We start from the raw sequence: 18,886 nt of genomic DNA, 5'->3' as shown, positions 1-18,886 counted from the left end.
GGTGGTAGTGGTAACCCACCACACGTGCTCAAACACAAGCCCGGGCTCCTCCTCCCTTCCCTCTGGAGCAAACCTTGCCCAGGTGGAGACCCTACACTGGAAGACTGTGACTTTCTTGCCCATGAAACCCATTTCAGAAGAGGCCAGGGCGGCGGTGCTCTCTGCCTTGCCGGCAGGGCCACACACCTCCATCCACAGGACAGGACGGAACAGGACAGAACGGGAGCCTCCCCCGAAGCTGGCACAGGTATTGCAGTAGGGAGTGGCCAGCTGTGGAGTTCAAGTGCAAGGAAACACCTTTTTCTCCTCTCCAAACCCCTCTGTGACACTCCAGGACACTTCTCCATGACACCTACGCCCCTCGGTCAGCCCTCGGGAGCAGGGGACTGCAGGGCGCCGTGTGTCCAGCCAGCAGGCCAGCTCCTCTCCCAGCCCCAAGTGGCCGTAGGGGCCTTGCCACCCTGCTGCTGGAGGCCAGGCAGTGGGCCAGGACGCTGCTGGACTCTGCCCTCTGGCAGGCAGCAGTGCCCCGGCCCGCTCCTGGAAGCACCAGCACGGCAAACCCTGCTGGTCCCGGTGAGCTACACAGATGGCACCAGTGATGCACATATTTACATGGGGTGGAATGTTTTCCCATAGCTTTTTAAGGAGTATATAGATCAACATGTTCACATAAGACCAAATACTTTTAATATATTTATAACTGTTTTATAAAGCTTTGAAAAAACTCACAATAGCACATTGTTTTACTTTAATGCTTTACGGTACTATCAGTTTAAAATCACAATCAGCACTTAAGTTATAGTCAATCCGGCAAACAAGAGACAAAAAAAATTACAAGAGTTAAGAACTGACTGATACATCTTTTATCTTTTTTTTTTTTAACTAATGCATAAGTGCAGAATAATATAAGATACTCTAGTTTAAATATCTTGTTTTACAATATACATTTTGTTCTAATTACGCAACAGTAAATCCCATGCTTCACATAGAAAAGCAATCCACAACATTAAGAAAAAAATTTACAATTTATGAAACAAAGTAAATAAATATTAGTATTACAGAATCAGAGCTGTACATAAAAGCTGTTCAGTTTTAATCATATAAAAATATGTTTTAGTGCAACCTCACATATATTGATGCTGTTCTGTTTTACATCATTTAGATCCAAGTGTCCAAAAAAGGAAAGAAATTACATTTATTACAAAGCAGATACACAAATTCTAAAATATGTACAAATTACTGCTAAAAAAATGCTTATAAGAATATAAGCAAAGTAAAGAAAAGGCACAAACATCTGTACAATTTAAAAGTACCAGACCCAATAAGAATTTCAAATTTAGTTTTGGTCAGGCTCATGATGACTTGTTACTTTATCTAATTCTTTTGATATAACAAAAGTATATATAATAGCAAACTACTGTAACTTAGAACAGGCATGCTGTAAATTTGAATACTTTTTCTATCTCTAGAAAAAAAAAAGTGGGGTAAATGTATGGGTGAAAGTCTCCATGCATCTCAGATCAATGCGGCTTGCTCTTCTCAGATGACGGATCTTTCCTTTCCTGTGTGCTTGATGGGGGCTCGCTCCTGCTGTGAAAGCCCAGCTGCTGGACATCCACAAAGCTCTTGCTGTAAAAGGTGGGATGGGCTGGCGCAGTCTGTGATGTACCAAAACTGTCCTGTTCACCACCGTGCAAGTCAGGATGGGTGGCTGAGGCACAGGGCTGGCCCGGCTCAGATCCACTAAAGTGTTTAATGCTAAAATGTGCACTTTCTAAGGGTTTCTGGTGAGGCTCAGAAGGCCTCTGCAGCTGCTCCGCCCCGTGCAGAACGGCTTCTTCTGTGGCGATTCGCAGAGAGGCTATGGCTTTTGTACAAGTCTGTATGTTCTCCTCCTGCTCCCTCTCAGTAGCCACGACACTGTCCTCGGATGTGCTCTGAGCCAGCAACAGCAGCGGCGAGGAGGGGGCGCTGGGGGGAGCAGCGGGGTGCAAGCTGTGCGGAGAGGTACGTTTCTCATGGTGCTTAGAAATGCTGTACGGTTCTGTCGAGAGGGCTTCCGCAGCTCCTCTTTGCTTCTCCTCAGAGACCTCCCTCTGCAGGGCCAGAGTGGACGGAGAATGTAAACCTGAAAGGGCCACGGGGACTGAATGGACCATCTGGATACCCCCAATAGGCATCATGGGGATAGGTGCTCGGATCTGCTGCTGGGAGTGTAGTGGAAGGTGACTGAAGACGTAGTCGCTCGGACCTTCAGGGAACAGGCTAGACCTGCGGTGCTCCATGCCTCCTTTTTCTCCATATATGTTGAAGTAAGGTGCCTGAGACAACCCCCTCCTCTGTAACCAGAACAAAAACAAAAGAGATGTCAGCACTGCTACTGTCAGAATTCTTGTCTGGCTGCCAAACCACCTATCTGCTTTCCTGTCTAACACAGCCTCCCATTCACGAAGCACCTTTCATCCAGATGGATCCCAAAGCATTTGGAAAACTCCACTAATTGCATATCCAAACAACAGAGGAGGTTTTGCTTAGCTCAGCCCTACAGGGCTCATGCCTCTGAGGTGGAAGGCAGTGGCTAGTTAAGAGAGTTCAGCAACACAATGCAGCAATTTAGGTCAGGAAGTGGAGGGTATTATATCCAACTGAAACTTTGAACAGAATTTGGGGTAGATAGATTTTCATTCCCCAGGAGAAATTTAGCCAGGAGATCCATCTTACCCTCTCTTTTGGAAAATTATGCTGGTATTTAAACTTTATTGCAGAAAAGTACACATCTGAACAACCCCTGCTCAGCACACTGCTTGGCGTAACAGGGAATATCTGACAGCATGTATGTATTTACTGCCTTCTGAAAAATCTGCTCTTGAGCCCCACAGAATGCACTTGCTCCCTGGGAGCTTTACCCAATCCTTGGTGAAAGCAGATGGGTATTTCCATGCAAGTTCAAGTGTCTCTGTGTGATGAAGACACAAATGTTTTTAGTCATTGAGACAATGGAGCACCCCTCTGGCTTATCTGCAGTGTAAACAATAAATAATAACAAAAGCACAGACATCAGCTGTGAGCAGAAGTGATGATTCTGTCCCAGGGAGACTCACCCACTCATAATGGGATTGAGAAGAATGGGGGATTTTGTGACAGCTAATAAAAGCCAATCTCGCAATACTGACATTTTCACTGCCTTCCCATTACTTCCTGCCTTGAAAGAATAAATAGCTCCATCTCCACTCAGTATTAAATATGCCCTGGACTTTTGGGTTCCTTTTTATTTTCATTCCTAAGTTTTAAAATTTGTTTGCTATCTGATGATTAAGTATCATTTGTTGCTGACCAGAAGAGTAATGATGACAGAAGTGCAGGATAATATTTTCATAATTATATGTGGGATTTGGCCACACATCTCTCAGGGACTCTCATATGAAATTATATGAATGAAAATGCACATCTCTGCTCTGTAAATTGACCAAACATGGATCAATTGCCCCAGAGCTGTAATGCTACCACAGCCTTGGTGTGGCAGCCCGAGGATTGTGCTGCTAAATGCCAATGCACTGAAGTGGCAGCACTTCACTGCTGGGAAATCCTAGCTCTCAAGGCATTAAGCAACCTCTTGATCCCATCCTAGGGAGCTGGTTTAGGGGGCAATTAAATATTCAGTTTCTGTGCTACCCAAGGGCTCAATTTCACTGTGCTCAGATGCTTTGTCCTGTTTAATATAAATCAATGTTGAGACAGGAAAGGGTGACCCATAATCATCAGACTCAAACTTCAGAGATATTATTCAGAGACTAATCTATGTTGGGAATTTTCCTATTCAGAAAGTGAGACACTTGAGTCTCATAAAAGAGAAACTGTCATAAGAAAGCACAGTGGCAGCACATTATATTGCTGAATGGGGAAAACTACAAAATACACTGCAACTGCCAAGCCACAAGACAGTTCACCTACCCTGTCAGTCCTTCCTATCACTAACTTCACCTCTGCACAGCCACTTGCCCTCTATTTTTTTCCATCTTTGGTCTGTCAACCAGTTTCTCAGTCATATTGTCCTTTTGGACGTTTCCTACACCATGACATTTATTACTATTACATCTGATGTGAACTTGGGCTAAGGGAAATTGAGAAAAAAAAATGAGTAAAGCTCATCAAAGAATAAACCTAGTCACTCACAAATCTCTAATTGAGAAAGACATTGGTTTCATGTTTTACCCTGCCAGAGTTTCTTAAGGGAATAGAGCAATAGTCTGTCCTTGCTGGATAGAGGTGGCTAACATGACAGAAGCTGCTGTGTGCTTCAAGATCCGCAGCATCATCCAAGATATGTCTCATATGCCTGATTTTAACACAGACAGTGACAGTGTGTGCATGTCACTAGATACTTTCCAAGCCTGGCTGGGCACATACTGGATTATTTTTTTCTAGCCCTGGCAGGTGAGTTTGGAAACAGTTAACATAAATGGTTACAATCACTAGTTCCTACCTCTAACCCTGATTTTTATTGCCATTATCAATATTTAGCATTTTCATTCCTACAAGCAGACACACACATTCACAGAGAAATACTGTCTCTTTTCAACAAGCATCCAGAAAATCTAAAGACTTTCTGCAGGTGACAGGGCAAGTATTTGATCACAGAGCACAGAGCAGGAAGTCATGGCATCTCTTTGCAGCGTAGTCAGAATGGGTTGCTGCCAGTCCTGTGAGCTGAGGTCTTCTCTCTTGTCAGGTAATGGGAATCCAGTTCATTTCCTATTAATTCTCATTTGTTACAGTTTAGCATATTTCCCTTCAACTCCAGGTAACATATAATTTCCCAACCAACAGTATTCTGTAGCAGCTCTTGACTAAATGCTCTGACCTGGTCACAAAGCTAGACTGCCACATCACACCCCTGAGCAAAGCCATATCCAGCTTCACAAGTCCCCCAGAATGCCTCAGGGATGAGATAGGGTTTACCCTGTATCTAGTACATCACCCAAATCAGGCTGTGTGAGATTAAGAGGAAGATCACATTTCAAAGCCAAGCACCCTTCACAGACATCCTCTGGGCAGCCTCAGACCACAGCTTGCAAAAACGTGTTGGGTGGAAAACAGTCTCTGTGATTAGCATGTCATAATGTACTTGAAGGTTTTTAAAGTTAAAAACAAGAAAACACTGAACTCCATAGTGAAAATCAGTAACAGAGCACATTACCAACTCCATGCGGTCCTCACTTTCAGGATCAGCTCAATTTGCAGCCCAACACAGAATGCACCACAGTAACCCAGATGCACCAGTGAACCTATTTACAGTTTACCTGGAATTCAGAAGTTTCTGGCTCTCTGTACAGGAATGCACTTCACTCAAGATGATAAAGTGGTGAGTGTTTGGGAAGTGATTTAATATCCATGTTCGGGATGATCAAAGGACCTTAAATCCTATCAATTTTCAAGAGGTCACAGAGGTGCCTAATATATCAAGACAGGCTTCAGACTTCAAAATGAATGAGATGAGCAACAAGATGGCAACAGAAGCAAAATCCACTACTGCCTAGAACCTAAATTGGTTGTGAGAGATAAGTGTGTACCACTCACAGCAAGGTACCATGTCGATCTCGTGTTCCTGGGACTGGAAGAAGAGGCAAAGGTTCTGGTCTGCACTAGGAAGTAGCAGGGTGTACTAAGGGTTGGGAAAAGCAGGAATGGAGTGAAAACTCTTTGTGATGAATCTCATATTCACAATGCAAGTGTTGTGGGTTTGGAAGGGAAAGTTGCTTCAGATTAGCCCTATGTGCCTCTTTGCAGTCACTTGGATGGCCATTCACAGTTCAAGGGCACCTACTGCCCTCCTAGTGCAGTTTAATTAGTTTCAGTTTAATTCCATCTGACAACAATCCAGGTCCCTTACTCCAAGACTGATCTGAAAATGTGAGTCAAAGCACAAAATATGTGACAACAGAGATATATGCCTGATCCAAACTAAAATGCTACAAGAGATTCACTCAGGGTGAACAAATGAAGCCTTCCTATTACTTCTCTTTCACTCAGGACTGGGAGAAGATGACTGGGAAGAAGAATCTGAGCCCTTTGAAAATGGCATCAGCTTCCTCAATAAGGAAAGAAACCGCTGCTATTGACAGAAGAGAAGATCCCAAATTTATTTATTTATTATGTATTTAGAGAGCAGAAGATATCTGGCATTAATTTTAAAGACATCAATTTAACTAGTCAAAGCCAAGTGTGACCCAGCATACACTGGAGACTTAGGCTGCTTCAGAGAGAGTATTCTGTTGCAAGAGTGTATCCTGCTATTGGTTGCCAAAGGCAAAAAAAGTGTGTATTTTCCTGTATTTTTATACACTCTAAAAAAATATTTACTTTCACCATGCTCTTTTCTACTTCCTAAACAAATAATTATAATTGCCTTCTATATGGTGCTTTCACTGCCGGAGCACTTTACAAGCCTTTTGTGTGAGACCACCAAAGTGCATGGACATTCAAGAGGAAGCAAGATGAAGAGCAACTAGACCAGCACTGACCAAGGATACTAGAGCAAATACATCAATTTCAGTTGAGAAGAAAGAAAACTGGCCTCTTCTGGGAACTGCAGGAACTAGAAGCACAAAACTGTCCTTACTCCTGCAAGGACTGGGAACCCAGTGCAGCTCTTAAAGTACTTTAAGGATTGTAAGCCATCATGAGCATCACCAATGCAGCTGCTAATGATGTTCTGGTTTGCTGGATTTCACTAATCTAAAAAGTGAAAAACAACCTTTATTCCTTTTTCTTCTCTGACAGCTTTCATTTATAGCAAGCTCAGGTGCTATTTGTCTTCCCACATGCTGAGTATAATAACTTGTGTTTCACTTAAGCTTGTCTAATGTTTGGCTAAAGTACATTTTCCAGAAAGGCATCAAGTGACAAGGAATGCATCTTTCCTTCCTTGCAGTCATTTGTTGTAATGGGCAATCATCCTCACCTGTCATTTTTTTCATTTAAAAAATGCTTCCAGTGATGCCTCCTGTATTCAGATTGCAGTGACTCTACTGAGGTCTGGCCTTCTCTCTCAAACACTCAACATGCCGTCAAGTTACTGATGCTTTCTGTAAGACAAGTGGTCTTTTACATTGTGTTTTTCACCACATGCCTGGCTCTACCTCAAAAACAAGGTAAGCATTAGAAGTCCACCTGGCATGGTGGACTTTTCAAAAGAAGGAGTGAGAAGTGCTAAGAGAGTACTTCCAATGTGCTAAATGCCTTGCTGCAAGGTGTGCATAATGCGTAAGATAAATATTACAGCAAGAACTGTCAGATGGTCAAGGATTACTGTTAAAATACGCTTTTGCTAGCATCATTGCACATCTAAAATCTTTACTACAGGATGCCAGTGTGTATCATGTGGGACATGAGGGACTGGGGCACCCTGCACAATGTCAGCTGTAGAATCCCATATGATCCCATTCATTTGATACTAAGACATCATGACTAGCTAAACTGGTGACTCTTCACCCACTTGTGCTTCCTCACGTAGTCAGTCGAACTGCTGGTGGGATTTGTATCCTCTCTCAGCTGTGCAGCGATCATTTCTGTGAGAGTTCAGCAGGGTTTCAGCGTGCCCTTTCTCAAGGACCATTTAATCAATCAGTCACCCTCTCAAATGCTCTCCTAAACAACTTACTAGGTCATGGGGCAATGTCTAAGATGTGGGAGAAGCACCTGTGTTGCTCTCTCCTATAAATAAATATGGCCACTCAAGTTGCAGCTTTCCCTTATACTCCCAAAATGCTGGGAAATCACTTTTGGATCTGCCAGGCTGGCAGCATCTCAGCTCTTTTTGTCCATCTCTGCTCCAATCATCTTTGTCCAGGTGCATCCTTCACTCCTTTCCTGTGAGCAGATAACACATCAGCCTGACTTTACAGAGAAAATCACACCAGAGCTAAGAAATGCTGACTGTATGAGCTCAGGGTTCAATTCTTCTCCTCCACAGAGAAACACTGCAAAGACTACATGGAGAGCCAACAAGACTGGGAATGGAGAAGCAGGTAGAAGAGGCCAGCCAGGAGAAGAGCAGGGAGCAAGGAGCTCTGAGGTAACCTGAGACTGTCACAGCTTGCCCAGGTTGAACCCATGTGGGTTCAACCCACAGGCACACAGTGAGAGAGCAGCCACAATAGCAACATGGCAAGGAAAGCACATTAAATAAATAAGTAAATTCACACTTAGCAAGGCCATTCCTTAACTCTGAAGATGTAATATATTTGTGGAAGCAGTGCTTTGTGAATGCTAGGGCTGGTCAAAAGTGCCAATCTGGCAGTTTCTTAGAGCTGATTTACTAAAAGGGAAGAGCACAAACAGCAGCTGCGCAAATTTTGCATATTTCCACCCAAACGGCTGCGGCACTTTCTGTGGGGCATACAGCTGCCTGCTCCTCTCACACAATAATATCCTTTAAATTCCAGGCACAGATCATGATTTCAGTGTGTACTTTGCTTTTCTAAAAGGTTCCATTATCTTCGCATTTTTATTCCATTAAACAATACTCAGTGATGGGCACCATACCACAAGAACAGGGCATTAAGCCTTGATTTTGGCTGGATCTCACCTGAGAGTCCAGGAAGTACAAGATCTTTTACAGTGCAGAAGGAAACCTCAGAAAACTTTGTAAGCTTTCTGGACAATTTAAAAACTTTTAAATTATATCTGTATATATACATATACATACATACACACACACACACACACACATATATATATATGTGTGTGTGTAATGAATATGGAGGCAGAAAATGCAAACCAGCCTAATTTCATTGAAGTTCATGGAGCTACTCAGGGTTCTACCAAGTGAACACTTGCCCCTTAGGCTGACTCTAGTGCATCTAAATGAATCAGCATCCTGACTTGGTCTCTGTCTATTCCAAATTTCTTGCATTTGTTCCAGGACTTCCCACCAAAACTCAAAGTTTATGCCTTCTTCTTCTACAAAGCTGCAAAGATTTTTGAAATGCTCAAATTCAGTAAGAGCACAGTTTTTGACAAGAGGAATGAAAATATTCTCTCATACTTACTGAATGTCCCACTGGAATAGATTCAGACTGTAAATATTGACCCATGGACAATGCTGGATTATGGTACAAGCCCCTCCGGGGAGATGCCGCTCTAACAGAGGCCATATATCTCCTCTCTCGCCTGGGAGACAAATCTCTTCGAACAGACACATCTTTCCCTGGTGACATTGGTCTCCTCGGCGATAGGTGACGTCTTGGTGACACGTCCCGTCTTGGCGATAACTCTCTCCTCAGCACAGCCTCCTTCCGCGGGGAAAGGTGCCTCATGGGTGAAATATCTCGTCGGGGTGACAGATGTCTTCTGGGTGACAAATCCCCTTTTGGCATTAAATACCTCTTTGGTGAGTTATCTCTGTAGGGTGAAGAATCGTAGCCAGGTGACGATTGTCGGCTGGAAGGTGAGAGGTCCCTCGGAGAAGAACTGGGATCTAACGAAAGCGTGTAATCCTCATCCATGCTGCTGGGTATGTCCAATCTGTCTTTATCGGGCTCTGAATCCGTACTCTTACTCTGGAAAAACCTCTGGTATTCTGTCATTTGTGTGTCGTCACAGGAGTCACTTGGTGTTATAAGCTGAGTAACCTGAATGCTAGGTAAGGTGACCAAGTAACTGATGAGGGAAGAGTGTCCCACTGAAAGGGAGCCCTCTGGGGAAGCCCCCTGAGATGCCCCAGCCGAGTTCACTGACAGGGAGGAGAACCGAGGGGGCTGTGGGCTGGTGCTTCTTGATCTGGTTTTTGGTGTCGAGTCTCCCTGAGTATCATCAAAATCATCCTCATCTTCATCATCATCATCATTGTCGTCGCCATCCTCGCCATCCGATTCCTCTGCGTCAGAAAACTGGTGCTCTGCTGACAGCCCTGCCAGGTTGCTGCTCTTCTCTGCTTCCTGCTGCATGTCCTCCATATTTTCTGAAACAACCACAGCAAGTCCAAATGATTAGCATATATCCCACCTCTCACACCACAACCATTCCCCACCCAGCACACTCAATGCCATCGCTGGATGCTCTTCATCTGGCATGGCTGCATAAAGCCATTCCTCATTGACTAAAACCATCTTTTTTTCAAAATAATATCTAAAATTCTATACTTGAAGTATGAAAGCAAATTCATTCTATACTACCTTGCAACTTCACTATTGGGAACCTCATATGAGACAGAGGACGACAGGCCATACTTTTATTTCTAGAGCCTCTTCACGTAAAAAAGTATAACCCAGACAACTAAATAGGATTTTTCCTTTTTTACTTCCTGTTTATTAAAATGCTAACTCTCAATTTAAAAATGCCCCAAATACTCGTAATATATTTTTCCATGCCCATCACTGTGCTAAAGTGCAGTGAGTAATTTGCAGACTCCATACTTTCCGTACTTTTGTTGGAATGAGGCCATTCCAACTAAATTAAATCATTTCGACATACCTGCTTCTTCAGTTTCAGCATCATCTACAGATGTCATTGATACTCCAAGCTCCAAGCATTTTTTCATGTGTGCTTTAGACTTCATATGTTTTGTCAGATTTCCTATGGATCAGAGATTAATGAAATTAACAGACAACAAAAGATCACTCTTAAAGTTTTGATGTATTTTAACTCCATTTATGATAATAGGGTTTAGCTTTAAAAAACACCACAACAGACAGGGCTGACTCATAAAGACCACTGGCCTCAGTGACTGTTTTAATGAGAGTAGGTTTTCTTATATTTAGAAAATAAAAAATTCAAATAAACTAAGGGGGGCCTGAGAGGTACATAGGCATCTCTCCAATTTTCCACATGATATTTAGTCACCCCTACAAAACTCACTTTTGAATGTTATCTGTTCCTGGACTCACTGTTCATGATATGTACAGATTGCCTAGACATCAAAGTAAGTCCACAGCACAGCAGCCGTTCAGGGCTCATGCTCTTATTTACACAGTGGCACACTTTCCAGGTAAGGGCTCTCCCATTTACCTCACACATGGTTTCCAAATGCTCCATGTATTTGGAGTATTTGGAAGCAAAAGTACCCCACAGAAACCAAAAAAAAAAAAAAAAAAAAAAAAAAAAAAAAAAAAAAAAAAAAAAAAAAAAAGAAGACAGTTATAGGAGACTTCTCTATGCAAGTTTACCATCTAGCTGCAGTCTCTGAACTGAGAGGAGCTGTGCTTACAGCATCCACCTGGGATGTGGGAAATTCAGATTCAGCTCCCAGATTTAGAGTAAGGATCTAAACCAGACACAGCAGAGATTTGAAAGCAAATCTCCTATTCCCCTGAGGGAGCAATCTAACACTAGACTATTGACTTTCTGGAGTGCATGTCTTGGTCTGTTTTTTCATAGATTAAAAAAATGGTTTGAGATTGGCCCCAAGAGACACTTCATGACAAAGAATTTTGAGCACAAAGCACAAGCAGGAGAATATCGCTCTAATCCATTTGCCACTTCAGCCTCCTTTGCTACACCCAAAAGGGAAAGCATGGCACAAGCAAACCCAACCCACTATCAAGTCATGGTGCTTCTTAGCTCCAGGAAAGTCCTCTGGAAATGCATTTATGCTGCTTCTAGGACCCCAACCAGCATCTCCAGATGGTGTTGTGGTACATGCCACCTTGGGTGAGGAACACACACTCTTCTGCTGAATAGCGCAGGTGTGCTTAGAAATTCACAACGCTCTTCTTGTCTGACTTTCAGCTCCAGCTAGTTTAAATAATTCCCTTCTCACTAGGAGTTTCTTGAGCCTGTGCACTGCATGAAAAATCTAACTTGGCCATTGATGCTTCTGGATGGCTAAATGCTCAGAAAAACTGAAAACCTAGGTACCTCTGAAAGTTTGTCTCCTACTGCTCTCAGCAAAGCAGCAACAGTGGTTATGAGGCTGACAACTGCTTATAATCAGTAATGCACCAGTTAAACACTTCTTATACTTCGAAGGCTAACCTAGTCTCCTGCTACTCATGGCCTTCCTGTGCAATAGCAAACCACCTCCTCCATGTTTCTTCTTCTTTGTCAGAAATGCCAGACACAGCTCTTTTTTATTTTTTACCATGCCACCTCTTCTTCTTGGAATGTCCACTCTGAACACAGCTACAAAACCACAATACTGTCATGTACTTCAAGTCCCCACCCAAGACCCATTCCTTCAGCAATGTCAAATGTAAGCAATGATATGAGAGCAGCTCACCAGATGGTCTGCTGGGACTACAAACAAGCAGCTCCTTGTCTTTGTCTCTACATGCCCATGAATGTTCCCATCTTAAATTAGGCTGATGGGTCTACTACCATCCATCAGCTGTTCCCATCTTTGGCACAGGAAGAACTGCTGGAGTCATGGAAACTATTACAATTCTCAATCCTCAAAACAGCCATGAAGCTGCAGAGGGATCTTGGGAGAATTTTCCTTCAGCTTCCTTTCTCCCCCTTTGAGTTAAGTTTCACTGCACTGAGACTAGAATCCATTCCTTTGTCTGCCAAAGGGAAGCTAAGAAACTGAGAATGTAAGGCTCATTTAGGCTGTGCTACAAAGAAATGATACCAAGGAAAGGATTTATTTTTTTCAAGGAGATGGTTGCATCACGAATCTGAATTCCAAAGAATACCATTATCTGTGGCCACAGGGTGACAAATGGAAGCTTTTTTCTGTGCTGATAAATACATGTGAACAGAAGCTATCAGATCTCTATTCATAATTAATGCCACAGTGGATGGACTGGCCCATCTAGGAGACATATATTATTTATAAACTTGAAACTGACCCACTGTAAAGCCTGTAAAGGCATGTATTCCTCAGCAGCTGATGCTCTGCTTCTACATTATGTCATAAGAAGTATGGTCTCCTGGTAGCATTTAAGTGTTGCTGCAATTAAAATTTGCATCATGTAACAATGTTGGCAGAGTATTATTTTTCAGGGTGGATCTTACGCTACTACATTTTCTCTGCAGACAGAAGGACCAGCCAAGACCCTCTAGATCTTAATGAAGTTATCCAAGGAGTCTCAGAGTCTTACAAAATCCCTGGATCAATTAAACAGAAGAGAACAAACTCTCTTATACAGTCCTGTATATATAAACACAACAATTTTATTCTGAAGAAAATACTTTCCCTGATTGCAATGGCTGATTGGATTCCAGAGGGCAAAATAGCTCCAGAAGTGGCAAGAGTTCAGCAAAAAAGGTCAAGTACCTTTAGTTTTGAAGGCAAAATTGCACAGCTTGCATACATAAGGCCGGACATCAGTGTGAGTGCGGATATGTTTTTTGAGCATGCTTGGCTTTTTACAGCGAATACCACATTCTTCACAAATGTACTTTCCTCGGCCACGACCTCTGACATAGACATAATCCTCATTTGATTTATACCTGTGGGAAGACAGCAAGCATTTAAGTCATACAGACTTTAGGTCTGATACATGTACAAACATCACTTCTATGCATCTGATCCTCATAATCAATGCAAACTCAGACAGAAGTCCAAAGGAACTACTGAATTTTTAGTATGGAACTCATGAAGTATTTGGCTTTCAGAGAATGTACTGGTCCCAATGTATTTAAACAACATGAGACCAACAGGTTGCAGTACGAGAACAGTATAAGCACCTTGTCAAGAAACCAATGAACAACCATCCCTATAGACACAACTCCAAATATAAGCCTGCAGGTTGGATTTCAGCTCATTGTAGTCTTGTACAGCACAGACATTTACCACCACTGAAAACAGCGTTGTTTTGCAGCACGGTTCATTTGACTATGTTAGTGTATTTATCCCTTGGGATCAGATAAATCGCATCCTGGAAATGCCCGTTTCTTCCCATTAAGCATAAAGGGAACACGGATGACAAGCAAGGATATATTAATTCACATTACATATGCCTGACATTCCCGAAGATAAACTGCTCCCCAAAGAGACACGGAGTTGATTTCACTCAGGTATGTGATGCTTCAGAAATAAAATGGTACATGTCAAACACGGATACTTTGAAGAAAGCTATTACTGAAGTTTTTCTTATCATGGCATAGAACTGACACACAGACATAAGCTTTCTATTTTTTTTTTTTTCTGATCACATAGTGTGTAGTTAGAAAATAAATAAGATATGGAAATCTATGTAAAGCCATACATTGTCTTTATTATCATGCTAAATTGTTAATACTGAACTCTAAAGGAGTCTAGGGAATCTACTCAGGCTGTTCTGAGGTTTGAAGGCTGCATTCCTTTGGGGAAGAATTCCGTCCTCATTCATTCAAAGTAAAATCCAGGAAGTGCAAGAACTGAGAAATAATATTTCTTCTGCCCTCTGTCCTCCATTGCCCTCATCCTAAGCAGCACAAAGTAATTTCAGTCACTCTGTGGATGCACAACCCACAAAATATCGTTGGTACTGACATTCAGTACTTTAAATAAAAAAGGGGCTGTGTGAAAGATTCTGTTCATGTGATGATAACTCCACAAGAAAAAAAGTGGCAATTTTTGGGTTACAGAGCTGGAACATTTTTCAAGTGTGCTGTTCTTAGATGAACACTTTCCCATATGTTTAGCTATATCATGGGTAATATAAATTTTGAAGTTAATATTTTAGAAAAACATAAAGCAGTGTCCTGTTCTCAAGTTCATCTTCTTATCTTTTAAACACATTAGCTCCTCTTTCAAATGCAGATGCCTAAATTCAGGTTTTTTTCATCTCATTTCCAAACTAAGTTGTACCTCTCCCATATCCTTCATTGTCCCTGGCAGCATGGACAAAACTGGAATAATCTAATGCAACATAATATTTAGTCATCTCTTTAGCAGGTTTTCTGTACAATATTTTTGGGATCTTGGCTGCCCCATTTCCCAGGTTCTCCTTCATATGCACATGCCAATGACTGCTAGTCATCTCTCTATCCACTGCTTCATCAACTTCCTCCAAGCTTTCTCCCACAGACAAAAAAAAAAAAAGAGCCCATTATTATGTGAAGTATTGCTATTTTATCTTCTCTTCATCTTTCCTTACAGTCTGACTTTGCTGGGATGGAGTCTACCATCTGATTGATACTGGTAAGATAAATGCTGTGCTATTACATGTGCTTTTCTGTTGCTCCATCTCTGCTCTTCTTCTGCTTGACCTCATTCCACTGGCTTCTGTCACCTGTCAGATCCCACTGGACACAAAGACAATGATAAAACATGTGTCTCTTCATCATTCATATAGATGGTTTTTGGCCACAAGTGACCTTGACTCTTTAAGTATGCTTCATCATAACAATGACTGTAAGAGAAATGACACACACAAACTTGACATTTAAAGAAGGGCTGGTGCAAAAACTAAAAGACCAGAAGTCAGAGTCACGGTGATTACCTTTTAGACCTCAGAAATATTTGATCTTACTGTTAACTTGTGCCTCTCTCAAAGCTTTGAGTAATTTCCCCCTTCCTACTATGTAATGTCCATGTAGGGACTTTGGCCACTGCTGCTCTGAGTTTGACTAGGATGGGACTCTTGAGTCAAAAAGCATTAGCAAGTCTCAGAGTCCTGCAATTTCTATCCAAAATGTTATTTTATTTGGGTTCTTCAATTACAGTCTATTACTGATAGATATGAAAGTACAAACATAAGCAAATTGTGAATTCTTGCTGCCAGTTGATAGTGTCATTAAACTAGGTGTCAGAGGAGCAGGCATGCTTGTCTTCTCCCTTCTTTCTTTGCACACCATTAGTGACTAACTGTACTGCAGCAAGGACTGAACTTAAATTATTGTTTTTCTTTGAGAAATACTGCTTCATATCCCATCAGCCACATCTGCAGTCAGATGATGGAAAGCAGATTTTATGATTCTGATAATTTCACTTGAATCAAGCCACCTGCCAGTGGTAACAATGCAGTGTTTAGTTTCTTCCTTCCAAACTCCCTCTGCTACGATGCTTACAAAATGCTCTTGATGGGTTTTCTGCGGTGAGGTGGTGATGTGCTGTGACATCTGGTGGTACTGGCTGACATTTGGACTCGATCTTAGAGGTCTCTTACAACTGTAACAACTCAATGATTCCATGATCTACTTTTTGCCTCAATTCTGATTCTTCTCCTTCAGCTTCTTACTCATCCCCAGCCCCAGCTATCTGCTTTTTGCCTAGCTGCCACATGAATGGCACCCCACTGGCACAAGGCAGCTGCAGAGCTCCACTTGCCTGTCAGGTGGACAGGCTTTCACACAAATCAAAAGTGGACAACCACAGATCTTTCTCAGCTAATTACCTTCTTCACACCTATGAAACAAAACCAATCACAAAGCCTAAGTAAACCCATTCCCCATGAAAACCAAAATCCAAAATAAAAATATCCTGCTGAAATATATATGACCATCCATGCTTGTCTGTCCAGGGGAGAAAATGTGACATGAAGACAACAGACTATATTTCTATATAGTTCATTGCACTACATGCTCAGAGGAGATGAAGGTGTGCTTGAAGAGAGAACAAAATAGCTCAACAAACAGCCAAGAAGAAGCAAGCACAGAAACCCACCCATGTCAAAAACTAGCTTTAAGAAGTTATAGATAATAGCTAGCTTTAAGTGTGATAGACAATAACTTGAAGAGAAGGAAAAATTCAATAACCAGGACAGAAAACAGTGCAGGACATGACAATAATATCTAAGGTATATTACAACAATTTAAAAAATAGCCAAATGAATGTCTAGAATGGAAAGAATGAATCTATTCTACCACAAATAATTCTTGTGAAATGTACCATGAAGTTATGATGCGTGAGTAAGGAGCGGACCTTACTGCATCACCTCATTTGCTGCAGTTTTGCAGTTCATATGTTTCTATTGAGGAAGTCCCAGTCTATTGCACAGACTATTTGTTCTCCCCACTCCAGAAACTGATGTGCACATCAAGGTTTCTCATGCTTTGTTTTACTCAAAGGGTATCTACACATAGCCAAGTATTACTAGGAGACATTACTAAGTGAAGTGTGAATTATATGATTTTACTCAAATAGTTTCATAAACCTTATTGGTGTACAGGAAAACTTAAGGTAGTGCAAGTAACACACAAAATTTATTGATGTCAGTATTAGATAGTAGAAGTTTTTTACAGAATGATTTGCTGCAGCTCACACTCATGTGAATCCTCCTCTAAGTTGCTTTCTTTAACACACTTTTGCTCTTCTGACCTCTCATCAGGTAGCTTACATCAAGGCAGACTATCCTCAGCTGGGTCATCCAAATTCAGAAATGGTACATAGTGGGAGGCGATTTTATACTTCAAAGCGGGAGTGAGTTGAAGCACCAGCTCTTTAAATTTCTTGTAAACTTAGGCTTACCACTGAATTTGGGTCACTCTTGTAAAGCCAGTCTAATGGCTTAGGTACTAGGACAAGGTACAGCTACAGAGAACAGTCAGGATGAGGGTGTCTGGGCCAGCACATCTAAAAAAACCTCCAAAATAACCTTTTAAGTCTTTCAGGCAAGATGTAGGCTATACTCCTCCAGTGCTGCAGACTACAGAGAAATGGGAATGGTAATTTCATGGAGATTATTCAATCATAGATAAACCACAACATCAATGAAGGAGAACTGAGATTTTAAAGGGTACAAACTGACAGGAGAAGGAAATGGATGTATGAATTTCTCACATCTCCCTCCTGACCTATTTAGTTACCCCAATAAAACAGTGCTGTGGGACCATCTGAGTTTGGTAAGACTGGAAACCACATCTTGTTTAGCCACCTGACTATGCACAACTGAAAACTGGCAAACTAATTGCATTGTGTCAGAATTCTGTAAAAGAAACCAACAATATCTTCCATTTTAGAGAATACTGCAGAGACAAACAAGTGTCTATTTAATTTATTTTCTTAACAAGTTTCTTGAGCCTCAAAACAATCTTAATTGGCTTTCCTCTCTTTGTTATTTGTTTCTGTTATCACTTGAGTGATAGATTGCCATAGTAAAATTAAACATTATTTTATCAACCATACAAGACAGATCTATGGATTAGCCTTAGATACCATAGATTTCATTGGCATCTTACATTTTATCTCCAAAATCCAACCTCAGTAAATAATAATATTACAAGAATAACACTAAGCACACCTGGTCAACCCATTCAACTGAGTGGAAGTACACAGTGTCTAAAAATGGAATGCATCCTCATGGAAGTCATTAAATACAAAGAAATGGCACAGAAAATATCAAAATGTTAACAGTTCATCCACTTCCTAATGACTTAAGGAATTAAAGTAACAATTTCGAGTGAGTGCTCTCACACAGATGGAAAACAATTGTCTTAATAGCAAAGTAGAGCCCAAAGTGAGTATCCAAGTACCCTGCGGTGCATTTTAAGACTGACAAATACACAAAAAAGAAGAGACTGGGGAGCTACAGGACATGGCAAGAATACAGGAGACTGTTCACATTCTAATTCATTCATATTCATTTTCAAATGTCTTTAAAATGACAGGCTGAGCTTGAAATTTCCAGTTATATTTTCTTACCCTCCTTCAAAGATTTTAATTCGTATCGGCTCAGTTTGTTTGGATGTAATGTCTTTATCTCCATGAATGTCTCCTTTTACTCTTTCTTTTATAATATTCCCCACTACTTTCTTTTCAAGCTTGCTGCCAAACAAGAAGAATGGCTCGTGTTTCATCTGCAGAACAAAGTCAAGGAAGGGTGTTACTTCTGGAGCATACAACAAACGCACACTTCATTTCAAATACTTTTAATATACCAGGTCAAAGCCAAACTCTCATTTTGGTCCAACTCTATATGATGAATTAATCTGTCCCATTCAATTTGACAGAGAATAGAAGAGGAGGCAACATGGACAAATTTTTATGAGAGTCTTGACAGAAAAGACAATACTGTAT

At 41.4% G+C, this 18,886-nt stretch overlaps 1 protein-coding gene across 7 annotated transcripts in view; it reads right to left on the bottom strand.

The window, feature by feature from the left end:
• Positions 1-744: 744 nt before the first annotated feature.
• Positions 745-18,886, bottom strand: part of HIVEP2 (HIVEP zinc finger 2) — a 135,928-nt gene continuing 117,786 nt past the window's right edge. For all 7 annotated transcript variants that reach the window (XM_041423714.1, XM_041423720.1, XM_041423721.1 and 4 more), the window contains 5 exons: positions 18,512-18,666; positions 13,220-13,395; positions 10,477-10,578; positions 9,054-9,964; positions 745-2,342 (listed from right to left, as the gene is read on the bottom strand). In XM_041423714.1, coding sequence (XP_041279648.1) covers positions 1,524-2,342; positions 9,054-9,964; positions 10,477-10,578; positions 13,220-13,395; positions 18,512-18,666 — 2,163 coding nt within the window. In that variant the 3' untranslated portion in view covers positions 745-1,523. The remainder of the gene's footprint in view (positions 2,343-9,053; positions 9,965-10,476; positions 10,579-13,219; positions 13,396-18,511; positions 18,667-18,886) is intronic.

The sequence above is a fragment of the Onychostruthus taczanowskii genome, unplaced genomic scaffold (genome assembly GCF_017590055.1).
Source record: "Onychostruthus taczanowskii isolate IOZ18803 unplaced genomic scaffold, ASM1759005v1 scaffold8, whole genome shotgun sequence".
Taxonomy (NCBI): domain Eukaryota; kingdom Metazoa; phylum Chordata; class Aves; order Passeriformes; family Passeridae; genus Onychostruthus; species Onychostruthus taczanowskii.
The sequence above is the reverse complement of the archived record's forward strand: the minus strand, read 5'-3'. Positions and strand labels throughout refer to the sequence as shown.